The 17487-nt window shown below is 44.1% G+C and overlaps 2 protein-coding genes across 2 annotated transcripts; one reads left to right on the top strand and one right to left on the bottom strand.

The window, feature by feature from the left end:
- Positions 1-754: 754 nt before the first annotated feature.
- On the bottom strand, positions 755-5444 carry LOC308090748 (tetratricopeptide repeat protein 37-like; the record flags this gene model as incomplete). The annotated part of the gene is given in 2 exon segments (XM_080436012.1): positions 755-4997; positions 4999-5444. Coding segments are annotated over 2 exon segments (4689 nt in total).
- A 1558-nt stretch (positions 5445-7002) lies between these two features.
- radx (RPA1 related single stranded DNA binding protein) lies at positions 7003-13052 on the top strand (the record flags this gene model as incomplete). Its single annotated transcript, XM_080436011.1, is given in 4 exon segments — positions 7003-7170; positions 12785-12856; positions 12863-12908; positions 12997-13052. Coding segments are annotated over 4 exon segments (342 nt in total).
- Between the last annotated feature and the right edge of the window lie 4435 nt (positions 13053-17487).

The following is a 17487-nucleotide window of genomic DNA, read 5'->3' as shown; positions in this document are numbered from 1 at the left end:
ATAATGTTAACAGAGCATAGGGGAGACGGCAGATGGCATTTCAGTGACAATTTCCCGACTGACTTTGTTCATGTCTATATGTATTGCCACAGCAAGTGTCAAAATATAATAAAAACAGTTTAAGAAAATGGGGAAAGTATATACAGTTGGAGGGGGTACAGCGCAATGGGTTAAACAGATTGCGTCACATTGCGTCGTTATATACATGTTACAGTGTATATATACAGGGTACAACGCTGTATACAGTATGTGTGTGTGTGTGTGTGTGTGTGTGTGTGTGTGTGTGTGTGTGTGTGTGTGTGTGTGTGTGTGTGTGTGTGTGTGTGTGTGTGTGTGTGTGTGTGTGTGTTGTTCTTTTTTTGTGGACAGAATGTTTAACATATTTTATATATATATATATATATATATATATATTATAGATATAGATATAGATATTTAAAGACAGCAAATCTACTTTATGATGGTTTGATACTTTAGTGTATTAAAACTAATATCAAAGGATTCATGCATTTCTTTCTGTGTATATGGACAACAATCAATAGCGTTGGGTTGTTAGACCCAGGCGTCTGTACATAGGTTAATTGTGCAGAAATCCCTCACAGGGTCCACCTAGTTACACCTGCACACTCCCAGAGTTAAACCATCCATCAAGAGGAGGACCCCACCTTGCAGAATGATGTAGATAATTCATTTCAATGTGTGAATAAAGATGAGAGTTGGGTGTTTCATCTTGTGTTGGGTCTGCGTCTGAGCTTCAGGACAAAGAAGGGGATGTAAGCAGTGAATGGAACTCCAGCAGTCTATGGTCTCTTTTCATTTTGGCGTGTTCCAAAAGAGTATCCATCAGCTCCTGGTCATTTTTGGCATGAAGGTGTCTTAGGAGGTACCACCTTGCCACCTGGCCCACTGACACAGGGCAGTCCTGGGAGGACATGTACACCAGGCGCTCTAGCAGACACCTGGTTTCCTTAGCGGCCATCTTGGTGGTAAACTGGAGCAGAGCCTGGAAGAGGACCACCACAGGGGAGGATCCCAACTTCAGCACCTCAGTGGTGGCCTCAAGCACCAAGTCCTTCCAGTCATTACCAAGAACACCAGCCATGCAGGGTCTCAGGGCCAGCAGAGCCAGTCTGAGCAGGCTGGATATCTGGCTACTGTGCACACCCAGCTGCAAGGCCAGCTGCAGACTCTGTCTGTAAGCCATCACAGCTTGGAACAGAAGTCCCTGGTTACGATAAACCTCTGCAAACCAATGCCAAGCTCCTAGCTGGTTGGGGTTAGCCATGACGGTGCTACTGAGCTGTTCCAGTACAGCCTCTGGTAGTGCAGTACCACCACCTTCAGCCATGAGGAGGCGCTGACACTGCACCTGTCTGAGCAACAGCACTACTGCTGGATGTTCTGGAGACACATTCAGCACCTGTGAGCAGAGGGCCTCAGCTTGGTCAAGCTGCCCTCCCAAGGTGAGACCTGTCACTGCCTGTTGCAGTACCCAGCCTTCCAGAGCCTGTGCCAGGGGGCGCTCCAACTGTTCCACATCACGCACTTTCTCAGAGACCACTGACATCAGGGTTAGCTCCAGTCCTTTTCTGTAAGGAGCAGAGCCGTAGAGGAAACAGCAAGTGTTTTCTGTGTGACAGGCAGCCATTAATCCCGCCCACACTGCAGGGTCATCAGGACGGATCAGCACAGCTCTCTGCATGGTTTTCAGTGCATTCCTGTGCCTGTCTTCTCCAGAGTGTCTCCCACTGGCCAGCTGGTTTACGCCACTGTATAACAATGCTCCCTTTCCCTGAGTAATACTGGAAAGACAGGCCACATGGCCGGCCATCGCTCCACCATTAGCTTTCCCGGGGCAGTACTTTGGGACCAGCCTGGACAGGAGGGCCCATAGAGATGGGTTGCCTGGATTGCTATGTACGGCTCTGGCTGCCTCCCTCTGCACAGCACTGTAGTTACCTTGTAGGACCAACAGGGCACAGGTGAGCAGACATCGCTGCTCCACAGCATCTCCTGTGGCCATTCCCAGTTTCAGCAGCTCTGTTAGAGCAGCAGTGGCTAGTGTAGCATCATGATGGACCAAACCCAGGGAGCAGAGGCACAGTAGAGACTCTGGGATAGGCTCCTTTAACATGGAGCATTTGAAGAGCAGGGTTTTAGCAGCGTCCAGGTTACCCTGTCTGTGCTGCAGCAGCGCCAGGGCTGTCAAGACGTATGCCTTCTCCTTCTCACTGGACGCCACCACCAGGGCACGCTCATACGCATCAGTGCTTTGTGGGATGAGCCCTGCCCTACAGAAGGCCAGAGCCAGGCCAGTCAGATCACAGAGGTCCTGCAGTGGCGTCGAAGAGTACACACGCACCGCATCTTCCCATTGACCCGAGGTGCATAATGCACGACCATAGCTGCCCATAGCAAAAGACAGTTTTTCTGAAGGAGACGTTGATTGAAGCAGTTCCACAGCCCTCTGGTAGGCCCGCACAGCCTGCATCTTCAGCTGCAGATGTTCGTTTAGGTATCCCAGCATAATGAAGGAATCAGGATCACACTGGATCCTCTCTGTGTACTTGCTGAGAGCCACCTGAACTGAGGCGACAGCGTTCATCTGGACAATATTGTAGCGATACAGCTCAGAGTCTCTGTTGCTCTTGTCAAGCAGAGTAGAGCACACCCAGTAGGCATAGCCTTTCACTCCCTCTGCATGTGTGCTTAGCTCCGTGGTGTGCCTAAAGAGATCCATGGTGTCATGGTTTCCCACTGTCTCTGCTATCAGGGCCTGTCCAATCCAGCAATTGACATAAAGGGGCTCCAAGGACTGGGAAATCTTGAAGGCCTCATGTGAAAGCGCAATATTTTTCTTCTTCAGATACAGGGCACCAAGATTTGTCCAGGCAACAACATTATTAGCCTCTGCTTGAATGGATTTGATGAAGCAATGTTGAGCCAGGGAAAGGTTTTCAACTCCTTTGTTCATGGCAATCACTCCAAAAGCATTCCAATAGCTGTGGTTCCCATTGTCCATCTTAATTGCCTTTTTCACACACTGTTGGGCCTTCTCCAGGAGAAAGCTGCCCTCCTCCTCTGCAGGGCAGGATATGTTGGCCTGGTGGTAGTAGATTAGCCCCAGGGCATACCAAAGGCTGGCAGCCTCAGGCATTAACTTCAGGGCACGGCCATAAAACCTCTCCCCAACTTTGAGTGTCTGGGCCTGGTTAAGACTGTGGCTCTGGGTGGTGGGTTCTAAACCAGCCAACGGTCCAGGCACCAGAACTTGGGCTCTGTTTGGGGACATGGTTCCAACGGTGGTGCAGGCATCTCCAAGCAGCTTCCACAAACAGGACAGGTCTGGACGAAGTTCCACTGCTCTGAAGAGGTTTTTTAAAGCCTGTTGGATGAGGTCAATCGCCCGTCCATCTCTGCAATCTTCCATCATACCTTTAGCCAGTTCCAGCAGACACTCCCCTAGACCTTTTAAAGCAGGGACATAGTCCTCCCGTGCTGTGATCTGCAGGTACTCTGCAGCAGCCTCTTTGAATTTGCCCATGGTCTGTTTGATTGCAGCTGCCTGGTAGACACTGTAGATGGAGGAAGGGTGGAGCTGGTGGGCCTTGCCAAAGGCCTTCATGGCTGCCGTGAAGCTCCTGCGGTTCAGGTAGGCTTCACCCAAACACTCCCAACACACCCAGTCCTCTGGGTCGGCCCTCAGAGCTGCCTGCAGGTCGGCGATGGCCTGCGGATGCTGTCCAACCTTTAGGTGGTAAAGGCCACTTCTCATCCAAGCCCACTTGGACGAGCCTGGAGAGGCTTTCTGTAACACTGACTGAAGCATTGCCAAGGCAGTGTCCATGTCCCCTTGCTCCATACAGAGGTCCACAGAGGCAGCCCCTGACTCAGCATCGCTGTTGTCCAATTCAAAGGCCTTCTTATAGCAGCCTTGTGCTCGGCCACGGTCCTTAGCCACCTCGCGGTAGTAATGTCCCAGGTAGCGGAACACAGAACCAAGGTGGGGGTCCTGCTTCGCTGCCTTCATCAAGTGCATGTGGGCCTTGGTCCTGTCTTGACGAGTTTCTTCTCCCATGTCCCAGAAGAGCTGTCCCAGGAGGAAATAGTATTCCCCACAATCTGGGCCCTGGGCTGCTGCCTGAATGAAACTCTGCTCTGCCAATTGATGCTGATTCTGGGCTAACTGGGCAAGTCCTCTTAGCGCCAAGCCCTGAGCCAAATTAGGGTCAGATCCTAGCAGCTCAGATGATACCTGGAGGGCACGGTCCACCTGTCCTTTGATCAGATACGCTCTTCCTTTAAAGGCCATCAGAACAGAATCATATTTAGCACCTGGGATCTCTGTGAGTATCTCCAGAGCCTGGTCTGCAGCCTTCTCATTCATGCTCCTCACCAAGGCCTCGAGCCTCAGCCTCAGGAGGCTGACCCTCAGTTTCTCATCTCCAGACATACACAAAGTCAGACCTTGGGCGCAGGATGTGGCACAGTCTGAGTAACTGTGCATTCTGAGCTGGGCCAGAGCCAGGCTGTACCAGCCTGTACTGGAACCTATTTGTTTTAACCCTTGTGCCAGCTTCTTAATGGCATCTAGATATTTGCCCTCCTGCAGAGCTTTGGTACCCAGACCTAGATGACCTAAACCACTGTCTGGGACCATTTCCAGGAGCCGGGCAAAACAGTGGCTTGAGTCCTCACTGAGGACACCTGTTTTGAGATAGTTAGAGCAGAGGACCTCCAGAGGATAACTCAGAGTTGGATAGAGGGACAGCATGTACTCACACACCTCTTTCATTTTGGCCTCTTCGTGTGACAGTTTTGATAGACATTTGACAAAGTCAGCTGAGAGCTTCCTGTGGTCCTCTCCTGGCACAGGTTCGGTGAGAACAATAGCCCTTTCAAAGGCTGTGATTAGATGTTGTTGAGTTTCATTGTCCGGCTCCTCAGAATCGGTGCTGTCTGAGAGCAGACAGATTATCTGCTTCCATAGGTCCAGCCTCCTCCTCCTTCAGTTCAATACGTCGTAGGCAGACTTTAGCCAACTTTAAATATTCTTTGTCTGACTGATAGATGTCTGACAATTTTTTTATCACGTCATAACATTTGTTTTTGTCTGAGCTGGCATACAGCTCACTAAGTTTCTGGTAGATGTCAGGTAGGTCTGCTTTGAAATCCCACTGGTTAGTCTTCTCGTACAGATTGGCCAACCCCTGCCATGCCAGTACCTGTTCAGGTTCCAGTTCAACAGCCTTCCTGTACGCAGTCTGAGCCTGGTCTGGCTGGTCCAGCTCACTTGCCGCCAAGCCGATGAACACCCACGCATTATAATTGTTCTTCTCAAGGTTCAAAACAGCTTTGCAGTGTTTAAGAGCCTCTTTGAATTCTTTGTTTTTAATGGCCTCTCTGGCACTCTTTAGTGCTGTTTTCAATTCTTTATTAGACATCCTGTGGTGATGTTGTTACATCGGCAGCCCAATTAATAAAGAAACTGTGTGCATTGGAAACTTGTGTTTTGTAATGCCTGTTCTCTGCGTGCGTGCATGTATGTATGTGTCGGTGTCCTGTTCATGCCCATATATGGAGATCCCCACACACTCCCAAGTTGGTGAGTCATCAATTGTTCCAGAGTAGACCGGTCTAGTCTATATATCTATATATTATCCTATATTAATATATACTGCCCCGTCACTATGACTCAGACATAACCATATATAGAGTTCCCACTGCAGCTACACCCAAATATGGTGTGTGTCATGCTGACAGCATGACATCAGACTAAAAAAAGAACCAAACAAACCTTGCGTCAAGAGTCGGATCGGCGGTGCGACGTAGGTGTGAATCACTGCATGTCTGTCTGTCCCCTCCCCTGCATATCTCTAGAAAATAAATGTCCGACCGATCGACTTGTGTGTATCGCAGAGGATCTGAGGGAGTGATGGGCCGGGTGAGAAGTCAGCCAGATCGGTGGTTGTCCAGAAATATGTATAAATACGCAATCTGTGTACCAGCCTGTATGTGTCTGTGTCCCTTCATGCCCATATGGAGATCCCTGATGTCATCAATATGACGTCATCTATTAATGTGCAAAATCTGTCTGTCTGTGTGTGTCCCCGCACATCTCGGGCATCAAGATTCACAGAGCCTGATGACACATACAGCTACGACGTGACGCTCACTGATGGATCAAATCTCAAATCACCTGGTGCACACACATGTTCTTCGGAGTGGAATTGATATTAACATCACTGACTGCTCCTTTGTTTACAACGAAAGGAGACTGGGCTATGGCTACATTTGCATCACAAAGGTCAGAATTTGTGGTTCAAAGGGTTCTGCTGTACTACCAACTGTAAGGAATGTGAATTCCCTCCCTGTGTTGGTCAGGGATGGCATCGGAAATATAATGGCACTGCAAAACGACATGCCCCTTCAGGTGAGCCGAAAACATTACCTCTCTCTCTGGAATAATGAGTATTCTGTAGCAGCATAATGGAATTCACATGGCCCTCCATCTGATGTGGTGCTGGAGTGGACGGTGAGAACACTTTGCTCTCATGTTTGCATATCCATCTTATATCCTATATTTTATTTTTGAGCAGGGCATTACGGATTCATTTTGTGAGATGCAAACAAACTAAAATATATAAACCATATAACACTTGGCTTCTCAACTGTATTGACCTTTGTTGTTTGATATTGTACTTAAACTTGTAAACACATTTGGTTCACTGTATTTAGGGGGAACCTCATTTTTGTTTTTATGTTGTGTTTTTCCTTCAACAGTGTCTAAAATTACCCTTGTGTGTGACATTGAGTACTCTTTAGGAAACTAGAGCTAGTTAGAATAATACAAAAATCCAGATTACTATCGAAAGTCTGGACTCGAGATCGATTATTACCCATATCAGGTGAGTTGCAGAATATCAAGAGTATTTCATTTTCATTGAAGATCTATGTGATTTGGTAAACAGTTGCCAAAAGACTCTTTTAGGCCTATGTTGTATGGAGAATTTGGATTTCACTTTGTGCTTTTTTATATTACACGCATACTTTGAAGTTGCAGACCAGAGTGGCGTAATGTCTTTTGTTTTATGGAATGAGCTTTGTCCACAGTGGTACCAGAGACTGAATGTAGGAACAGTGTTGTACTTCCAAAGCTATACCCCCTTCTAAAAGGTCCCGGCCTCAAATGGACCACCACAGAATGAAGACATTTAACTCAGTAGGTATGTCACTGAGAAATCACAGGCTTTCACTCGCAAGTTTGTACTAAAATATATGCACAAACCTTCCACAAGGTACTATGTTTGTTGGGTTTCTGACAGTTGAACTTTGTTCACTCCCCCACCCAGCACAACATGCAATTCGCTGTCTTTATGTTTGCAGAGATCTGTCTGAATCCTCGGAGCCCAGCTGCAGTTATTACTGTAGTCTCGCCAAAATGTGTACCATCTCGATGGGGATTGCCTGTGGTTGCCTACCAATTTACCACCAGGTAATTAATTATGAGTCCCCCTCTCATCCCATTATACCCTTTTGTGTCACCCATTCCTTTGTATGCAGTACAGTATGTCTCAAAACATTGTACAATGCGCTGCAGTCAAATAAAATTGTCATTTAGAATGACATTTAACATTGAGTACATTTCTGAAGAGCAGACAGTGCAGCCCTGCTTTTTGCCATAATTGGAAAACATAATAACAAAATGGCGTTTATCTTCTGCAAGAACAGGAACATTAAGTGGGATTCACTCTGTGTGTATGTGTGTGTGTGTGTGTGTGTGTGTGTGTGTGTGTGTGTGTGTGTGTGTGTGTGTGTGTGTGTGTGTGTGTGTGTGTGTGTGTGTGTGTGCGCACGTGCGTGCGTGCGTGCGTGCGTGCGTGCGTGCGTGTGTGCTTGCGCGTGCGTGTGTGTGCGCGTGCGTGCGTGTGCATGTTTGTGTGTACTGTGTACTTCCTCCTCACTATGTCTGCTTCTTAAAGGTCAGACTTGGACAATTTGGCCAAATCGGTTTGGTAACATTTTGTGAGTGAAGAATAAAGGAAACAAGGGTAAGAATTGCTGTTAATATTTCCATCCCTTAAATGAAAGATCCAAGATTTTCAAAGGCTTATCCTATCCATTACTATGCTTACTACTCATTGGACATTTGCTTTAAACCAATTTCCTACAAATGCCACAAATGATTGCTTAACTGTTGTGCTTTTTCTTCTCATGATTGCTGTATTCTTTAGTGTCATTCTCTACTCACTTACAGTAGCACAGTAGCTAAAATGTATTCTACTGTACTTTGTCTCAAACAAAAACTCTTGCTTGAAGAGAGAGAGAGAGAGAGAGAAACGGAATAGATTGAAGAGAAAGAGAGAGAGAGAGAGAAACGGAATAGATTGAAGAGAAAGAGAGAGAGAGAGAGAGAAACGGAATAGATTGAAGAGAAAGAGAGAGAGAGAGAGAAACGGAATAGATTGAAGAGAAAGAGAGAGAGAGAGAGAGAAACAGAATAGATTGAAGAGAAAGAGAGAGAGAGAGAGAGAGAGAGAGAGAATCGGAATAGATTGAAGAGAAAGAGAGAGAGAGAGAGAATCGGAATAGATTGAAGAGAGAGAGAGAGAGAGAGACTTGGAAACGGAATAGATTGAAGAGAGAGAGAGAGCGAGAGAGACATGGAAACGGAATAGATTGAAGAGAGAGAGAGAGAGCGAGAGAGACATGGAAACGGAATAGATTGAAGAGAGAGAGAGACATGGAAACGGAATAGATTGAAGAGAGAGAGAGAGAGAGACATGGAAACATAATAGACTGAAGAGAGAGAGAGATGGAAGCAGAACGGATTGAATGGACATCTCAGCCTATTGCCATTAACAGGAATCGAACCCTCAACCTTCGGATTGACAGGCTGCAACACTACCTATAGTGCTATAGCTTTGTCTAGGCTGAGGTTGTCTGTTGAAGATAAAATTGAACCAGTGAAAGCAGCCGATCTACAAGCTCAGAAACACGTTGCTATCTGAAAAGTTTTGAGATTGTAGATCGGCTATTTTCAGAATGAAGTATGTCATACATTGAAAAGACATACTCTCAAATAAGCATTTCAGGTTATCTTTAACAATTGCACTTGCATTAATTGACACAAGTAAGACGCGCGAACGCTGGAAGCGAACGCAGATTGACTGAGGCTGCTATATTTCAACCACACTGTAGTAGTGCACTCTGCCGCACTCTGCCGGCTGTATACAGGCAGTGCAGCTGCTGGCATTTCAGCACGGAGTTTCGAGTCACATGGGGGCGCGAGCCAATGAGAGCGTGAACACACGCTGTATACAGGCAGAGCAGCTGCTGGCATTTCAGCACGGAGTTTCGAGTCACATGGGGGCGCGAGCCAATGAGAGCGTGAACACACACGGAAAGACCATAAATAAGGGACAGACACACACACACACAACCCAAGCACGTGATATAGTAAGCTCCACTTGGTCGGAGGCCTCCTTCCGCTTTCGCAACAATCATGTTGTGTGCAATGCAACTTAAATGAAGTCTGCATCAAGTGAGGCTTGAACTGGCAACCTTGAGGTTTTAAGGCACACACTTAAGCGAGAAGCCATTGGAACAACAGACCTGACCTGGTGAATGAGAGAGAGAGAGAGAGAGAGAGAGAGAGAGAGAGAGAGAGAGAGAGAGAGAGAGAGAGAGAGAGAGAGAGAGAGAGAGAGAGAGAGAGAGACGGAATAGATTGAAGAGAGAGAGAGACGGAAACGGAATAGATTGAAGAGAGAGAGAGAGACAGACACGGAAACGGAATAGATTGAAGAGAGAGAGAGAGACACGGAAACGGAATAGATTGAAGAGAGAGAGAGAGACACGGAAACGGAATAGATTGAAGAGAGAGAGAGATGGAAGCAGAATGGATTGATTGGACATCTCAACCTATTGCCATTAACAAGAATCGAACCATCAACCTTCGAATTGACAGGCTGCAACACTACCTATAGTGCTATAGCTTTGTCCAGGATGAGGTTGTCTGTTGAAGATAAAAGTGAACCAGTGAAAGCAGCCGATCTACAAGCTCAGAAAGAACGTTGCTATCTGAAAGGTTTTGAGATTGTAGATCGGCTATTTTCAGAATGAAGTATGTCATACATACTTCATACCCTCTCAAATAAGCATTTCAGGTTATCTTTATCAATTGCATATGTATTAATTGACACAATTACTGGTAGTGTCTGTTGATATTTATAAGTATTTCCGTCCATTATGAACCAAGCCTCTGTGTCCCGAACTACTCTAGATCACTGGTTCACAAACCATTTACCAATAAAGGCATTTTTGTGTCTCCTCGGAACGAAAACTAGTGAAAGTAGCCGATCTACAAGCTCACAAAACGTTGCTATCTGAAAAGTTGTGAGATTGTAGATCGGCTATTTTCACAATGAAGTTTGTCATACATTGCAAAAACATACTCTCTCCAAGAAGCATTTCATGTTACCTTTAACAGTTGCACATGCATTAATTGAGAGAGAGAGACATGGAAACATAATAGATTGAAGAGAGAGAGAGATGGAAGCAGAATGGATTGATTGGACATCTCAACCTATTGCCATTAACAGGACTCAAACCCTCAACCTTCGGATTGACATGCTGCAACACTACCTATAGTGCTATAGCTTTGACCAGGCTGAGGTTGTCTGTTGAAGATAAAACTGAACCAGTGAAAGCAGCCGATCTACAAGCTCAGAAACACGTTGCTATCTGAAAGGTTTTGAGATTGTAGATCGGCTATTTTCAGAATGAAGTATGTCATACATTGCAGAAAGATGGAAGCAGAATGGATTGATTGGACGTGTCAACCTATTGCCATTAACAGGAATCGAACACTCAACCTTTGGATTGACAGGCTGCAACACTACCTATAGTGCTATAGCTTTGACCAGGCTGAGGTTGTCTGTTGAAGATAAAACTGAACCAGTGAAAGCAGCCGATCTACAAGCTCAGAAACACGTTGCTATCTGAAAAGTTTTGAGATTGTAGATCGGCTATTTTCAGAATGAAGTATGTCATACATTGCAAAAACAGACCTTCTCAGATAAGCATTTCATGTTATCTTTATCAATTGCATATGTATTCATTAATACAGTCTTGTTGTTTGCAATGCACTTTAAATGAAGTCTCCACCAAGTGAGGCTTGAACCGGCAACCTTGATGTTGTGAAACATTCACTTAAGCGGGAAGCCATTGGACCAACAGACCTGATACAGTGAAAACGGAGGTCAGACAGATGATACCATTTCACGCAAATAACTGAAAAATCCTGGGTTTAAGTGTTTTTCAAACTGCTCAAAATTGCGGACAATCTAAGGGCGGAGAGAGAGACATGGAAACGGAATAGATTGAAGAGAGAGACATGGAAACAATAGATTGAAGAGAGAGAAGGATGGATTGATTGGACGTGTCAATCTATTGCCATTAACAGGAATCGAACCCTCGACCTTCGGATTGACGGGCTGCAACATTACCTATGGTGCTATAGCTTTGTCCAGGCTGAGGTTGTCTGTTGAAGATAAAAGTGAACCAGTGAAAGCAGCCGATCTACAAGCTCAGAAACACGTTGCTATCTGAAAAGTTTTGAGATTGTAGATCGGCTATTTTCAGAATGAAGTATGTCATACATTGCAAAAACATACCCTCTCAAATAAGTATTTCAGGTTACGTTTAACAATTGCACATGTATTAATTGACACAATCATGTTGTGTGCAATGCAACTTTAATGAAGTCCACATCAAGTGGGGCTTGAACTGGTAACCTTCAGGTTGTGAGGCACACGTTTAAGGGAGAAGCCATTGGACCAACAGACAAGAACCTGTGAAAAAGGAGATCACACAGATGATACAGTTTCACGCAAATAGCTGAAAAATCCTGGGTTTAAGTGTTTTTCAAACTGCTCAAAATTGCGGACAATCTAAGGGCGGAGCTTACTGGTCAACGTGATACATGTGTTCCTCATGAGTCAAGGCACATGTGTAAGCAGGTTTAATGGCTGTCGGCCAAACGAGGCATGACTTTTGCCTGTTTAAAGTTTGCACTTTCAAAAAATCGCTATAGCGCCCCCCTTTGACCAATTGGAGTAAGATTGGTTTCAGTAATATTTGGAATGACCCTCAACATTAACGCAAAGTTTCAAAGAAATGTGAGTCTGCATGTATGTGTTAGGGGCAGATAAATAATTGTCATAAAACTGCAATATTCATTGGCTCATTAAAGCTTCATTTTTTCACTTATGGAAAATCTTTTGTATAATTTTTTCGGCATAGGTCCAAAGTTCATGTGTAAAACGTTTCGTGCATATTACTCAAAAATCCCAGGAGGAGATAGGTTTTAACTGTTTTTCATATAATTCAAAATGGTGGGAGATCTAAAGGTCAGAGGTCAAAAGTCAGAGGGTTAAAGTTGTTCATCATGAGTAGACGCATATGTGTATTGAAGTTTCATGGCTGTAGGTCAAACAGGGCATGAGTTGTACCTGTTCAAAGTTGGCATTTTGCTATAGCGCCACCTTTTGACGAAAGATTGTGAGATTTATTTCTTGATAGTTTTTCATGACCATCTACCATATGGCCGAGTTTCGTAAAAAGCGACAGCACGGTTCAGCCAGAACTGCGAAAAGTGGCAGAAACAGAATACCTACAATAATAAGACAGGTCCAGAGCTGAGCTCTGGCCCCGTAATTAGAAAGAGTCTTGATTCATGCATTTAAATGTTGTGATGCTATGCCATGTCTGTGCCTTTAAGTTTAGGTCTAGACAATTCTGGACATATCGCTGGATCCATGCAGTGGATGGGACATCGAAGTATCCCTTTATCTGATAGATTTTTTCCCCCTCTTGGCCAGACATTTTCAACGCTATCTGCCCAAGTATGTATAACTAAAGTGTAACTCATATCATATGTTATACTTACAAAATATATCTACATTTAGGTTATTTTTGTTTCCTATCTCTCAGTGACATACTTGGTTTGCACTCAAATGAGGGTTTGCATAGTGAAAGGCTTTGATTGATTGATTGATATTAGGCAAAAGGAATGTAAAGGCTATATAAGCTGTATAAGGCTCATTACCTTATCTCACAAGCAGTTGCGAGACAGCGATATTCATTAACAGTAAAGCTGTAATGCTTTACAAGAAAACAATTATAACTAGACAAGACATAATACGAGGTCATCTCATCTGTGTCAGTGCAGCGTTGTTACAACAGGATATCACAAAGGTCAGGTCTGACCCAAGGGAGAATAGTTTCCTCCAGTGGACCAAAACGTGCTTCAGAAGTCTATTGTTGGTGGCCATTATTGCTACCCTCACCCCCCATAGCTCTTCATTCAGCCGGTGGCAGATGGCTCAGGTTAGATAACAAACTAGAAAAAGTGCTCCTCGGAGCACAGGTCTCCGCCAGGTCAGGTACGTTATTCTGGCCTCCTGGTGGCGCTATAATAGGCCAATGTGAAAAGGGTGCCATTTATTCTTAGGTCTTTCACGGCAATCAGACACTGCATTCATGATTTGAGGCATTTTGTTCCAAAAATGTGTTTTGCTACATTAGACCTGCTGGTGGCGCTATAACAGGCCAATGTGAAAGGGGTGGCATTTCTTCCTCGGCCTAGTGGGAATGTGCGTGTGAAATTTCACGGAAATCGAAAGCTGTTTTTGTTCAAAACGGACCAATCGTGCAAACTTTGGAAGCCAACCATAGGCAATGAGGATGGAATATGGGAAATCGGACAGATCCGTGTTGATCACATGACTATAGAGATACTGTGTACCGATTTGCATGACGTTTGGAGAAAATCTGTAGGAGTAATGTAAAAAAATGGGTTTTGCACAAATCGGCCTCCTGGTGGCGCTATAACAGGCCCATGTGAAAAAATTGGGGCAGAGGTTCTGAATTGGCATCCAGGGAGTGTGTGTGCACAGTTTCGGAGCGACCGGGCCAACGGTGCCGGAGATTAGCTGCTAACACACAGACAGGACGGACGGACGGACACACGGACGGACGGACACACGGACGGACGGACGGAGGGTAAAACATACTCTCTCGCCATGCCTTCGGCCTGGCGGAGACAATAAACAACAGAGTAGCAATTCTAAAAATGTTTTAGTGAAATGTGTCATTTACTGAAATGTGTCATTTTAGAGGCCAAGTTTTTTTATTCCTGTTCATCAAAAGGTAGAGTGATGAAGAAATGTCATAGAACACCATTACATGTATGAGACTTTTACACATTGCAGTAGACTAGACTGAAATCACAAGAGAGACAAATGATCTGCTCAAGGTGATCCTTTTCAAATGTATTTTTTATTTTTTCATTTTAAGCTCACAACGCATGACGTGTTGTGAACTTGTAGATCTGCTATTTTCACTATAATATAAAAAATCTTGTATTCATCGTAATCAAGGCAAAAGTTTGAAATAATCGTGATATTGATTTGAAGTCATGTTGCCCAGCCCTAGAAAACAGCCAACAGACATGATGACTGAGTGAGGGGTGCATTCACAGTATATGTAAAAATGCTTGTAACTTATTATCCTGCTATCATTAGCAAAAACATTGAGCATATTGCACATTTCAGACACAACTTCCTGAACTGATTTATTCCCCAATTAACAGACTTAATGTTGTCTAATTTTTTTGTAATGTTTCCTGCAGAGGAAATGTTAAAGATGAGGAACTAAAAGATAAACATCTTGTGTGCATCCTTTACCTGTGTCATCTGGGTGGTGATAAGGTGGAGGCCCTTATCAGTAAGGAGTGACTGATTTCAATGTGGTCTAGGTGTTAGAGGCAGGAAGGGATTCCCAAGTAATTTGTTAATTAATTTACGACACACAATATTCAGTTCAGTTAAGTTCAGTTCTTTTTTGTATTTGGATATTGGACACATAACATAAACAGTGAAATACATTTTGTTAATTGCCAATGCCGAAAAAGGGATAGGTGGAAGCACTAAGCTTGTCGGGCCCTACCCCTGGGGTCTTACAATTCCTTTTGAAAGATATTGTGATTGTTGATAGTCAAAGCAACTCAGAATTAAAGCACTTGTGCCTTTAATACAATTGAGCTGACTATAAAAGATCACTGTTTTCCCTTATGTCTGATTTATACTTGTTAGCATGCCGGTGTGTGACATATAAATCAGGCCTCATTGTCCGAATGGGCCACACGCACGCACGCACACACACACTCCCTGACCAAATCCCAATGGACTTTTATTTGACTTTGGCGATTCTGCATATAACCTTGCAAAGGTGGTTAATGGTAGCCTATGAAAATTCTTATGTATCACATCAAGACATGTCATGGATTGTAAGAGCCCCCATTATTCTCTTGCCTCAATATGCAGCCTTGTGCCAAATGATCCTCTGCACAGCATTGAAGTCTGGATTAAAGCTATAGAAGAGCTCATCTTTAAGGTTAACGCTAGACTGAATTAGCCAAGTCACAATCACATTATGTATGTTTACAGATACAGAATACCAGCTGCATTACAAGCAGCTGTGTCACAGCACATTTTACTATCAGAATGAATCACTGCAAGTCACTCTCAACTTGTCAGCAGAGGGCATACCAGCCCAATTCACAGTATCAGTTACTCCAGTTACTGTTGAAATATTGCCCATGTCAACCTGCAATCGGACAACAAAGCTATTCAAGAACACAGAACATAAATGCTGCTACTTTAAAAACATGTTCTCCTATTTTGTGGGCTACAAAATCCCACATTGTCTGTGAAAACCAGGAACCAAAGCAGTACACTCCTAAGGGACAAAGTCAAATAATTCACTTCATCCTATTTGTCTACAAAAACTGCTTTGCAAAAGATCTCATCCCTCCAACATGTGTTACGATTTACGAATAGTCAAGAATAGTCATCGTGCAATGTCCAGAAGGTGGCCTGTAGAGGTACACGTAGCAACCCAGACACAGACCAGCAGGACTCGGAGGCTTGCCGGGTGTCCAGTATGTTTCAGAATACTGCTCATGAAGCTCCTTGGGGTGCTGTGCCTGTTTTCTGGTATTGACTTTAACATTTTTGTTATGGCCTAACAATCATTTGCAGCTGTCGTTTTCCACATTCTCAAATCCAATGTGCACCTGCGCATACAGTACCGTCTTTGAATAGAATGCACCTCCTGATAGGTCAATAAACAAGGTCAGTGAAGGTAACATAACAGCTGCCAGCCTGGAGAGGTCCAGTCGGATTTACATATTAAATGTAATACCTATTATCTATCTATAAATGAATACGCATTATGAATAATTATTCCCCTATGTTGATCTCTGTATCAATGTAGATCTCTGTTTGTCAATGTAGGGTCCCGGGACCACCAGGGGTCCAAATGGAACCTTATAGATGGGTTTCCGCGCGACGTCATCACAGAGCAGAGTGTGCAATCTGCGCATGCGGGAGGTAGAACGACCCGGAAGTGCCATTCACTCTATTGTTATTTTCGGGATTTAGATAGGCATAATGCTGCTATTATAGGCATAATAGGCATAATGCTGCTATTATATACAGACAGATCCAACTTCCGACAAATCATTTTTATTGAGTAAAGAAGATATTACAAACTGCATCATTTAATCTACTTTCATTAAACCCGGTGAAGACCATTTATTTTATCAATGTACAATGGCCAGGGATGCTGCGGGTAATAGCGCCCTCTACAGGCTCTTCCCTCCACTGCGCGCGCATCATCCTCTCATGTTTACCAACGGGAAACCCATCTATAGGTTTGTAACTCTGAGAGTGTACAAATGGAACTCAGATAGCAAAACATTCAGAATAGGACCAAATAGTGGTGTTTTCTCAGCCGGTATTGCATAGCATTTTAGAATTGATTGATATGGTTCATGTCACAAATGGACTTTACTGCCACAAATTCTGTGGTGGGACACAATGTACTGTCTTGACTTATTGGTATGTCATTTTTATTTTATGCTGTTGGAATGACTTTATTTCGAAAAAGACAAGTACCTTTAGATTGAAAGGCCCTCTTGATGAGTAGAGGTGATTGTGAATTTGTGACATTAGTAAAGGCATGTATGTGAGTTTAGGTGATTGCACTTGATAAAAAAAAACAGCTGTGTGGGTTTGCAAACAGCGTTTTAGTTTGTAGCAGCAAAGAGAATCCTCTTCATCTCTGTGCCCAATGTGATGCTTTTCTACTTACCTTCTACTTACTGTACTTTCACCAGGAGGCAGTGCCGTAAGTTACAATTCATTTGGAAGCCGTAAATTCATGTTTTAGTGACAATTTCATGTAGCCTCTATGCATAAATAAGTTAATGTTCAGCAGTTAATGGTTATTTTGTATTAAAAAACGATTGTATTTACAAGCTACTGTAAAGAGGACAGGACAGCATTTCATGTTGTAGGCCTATGTATGTTTGTTTTCAGTTTTTATTCCATGACCGTGTAAGAGATGAAGAATCATCAG

This window comes from Gymnoscopelus braueri (genome assembly GCF_963280865.1).
Source record: "Gymnoscopelus braueri genome assembly, chromosome: 8".
In the NCBI taxonomy this organism is placed as follows: Eukaryota; Metazoa; Chordata; class Actinopteri; order Myctophiformes; family Myctophidae; genus Gymnoscopelus; species Gymnoscopelus braueri.
Note: the sequence above shows the minus strand (reverse complement) of the source record. Positions and strands in the feature narration are given on the sequence as shown.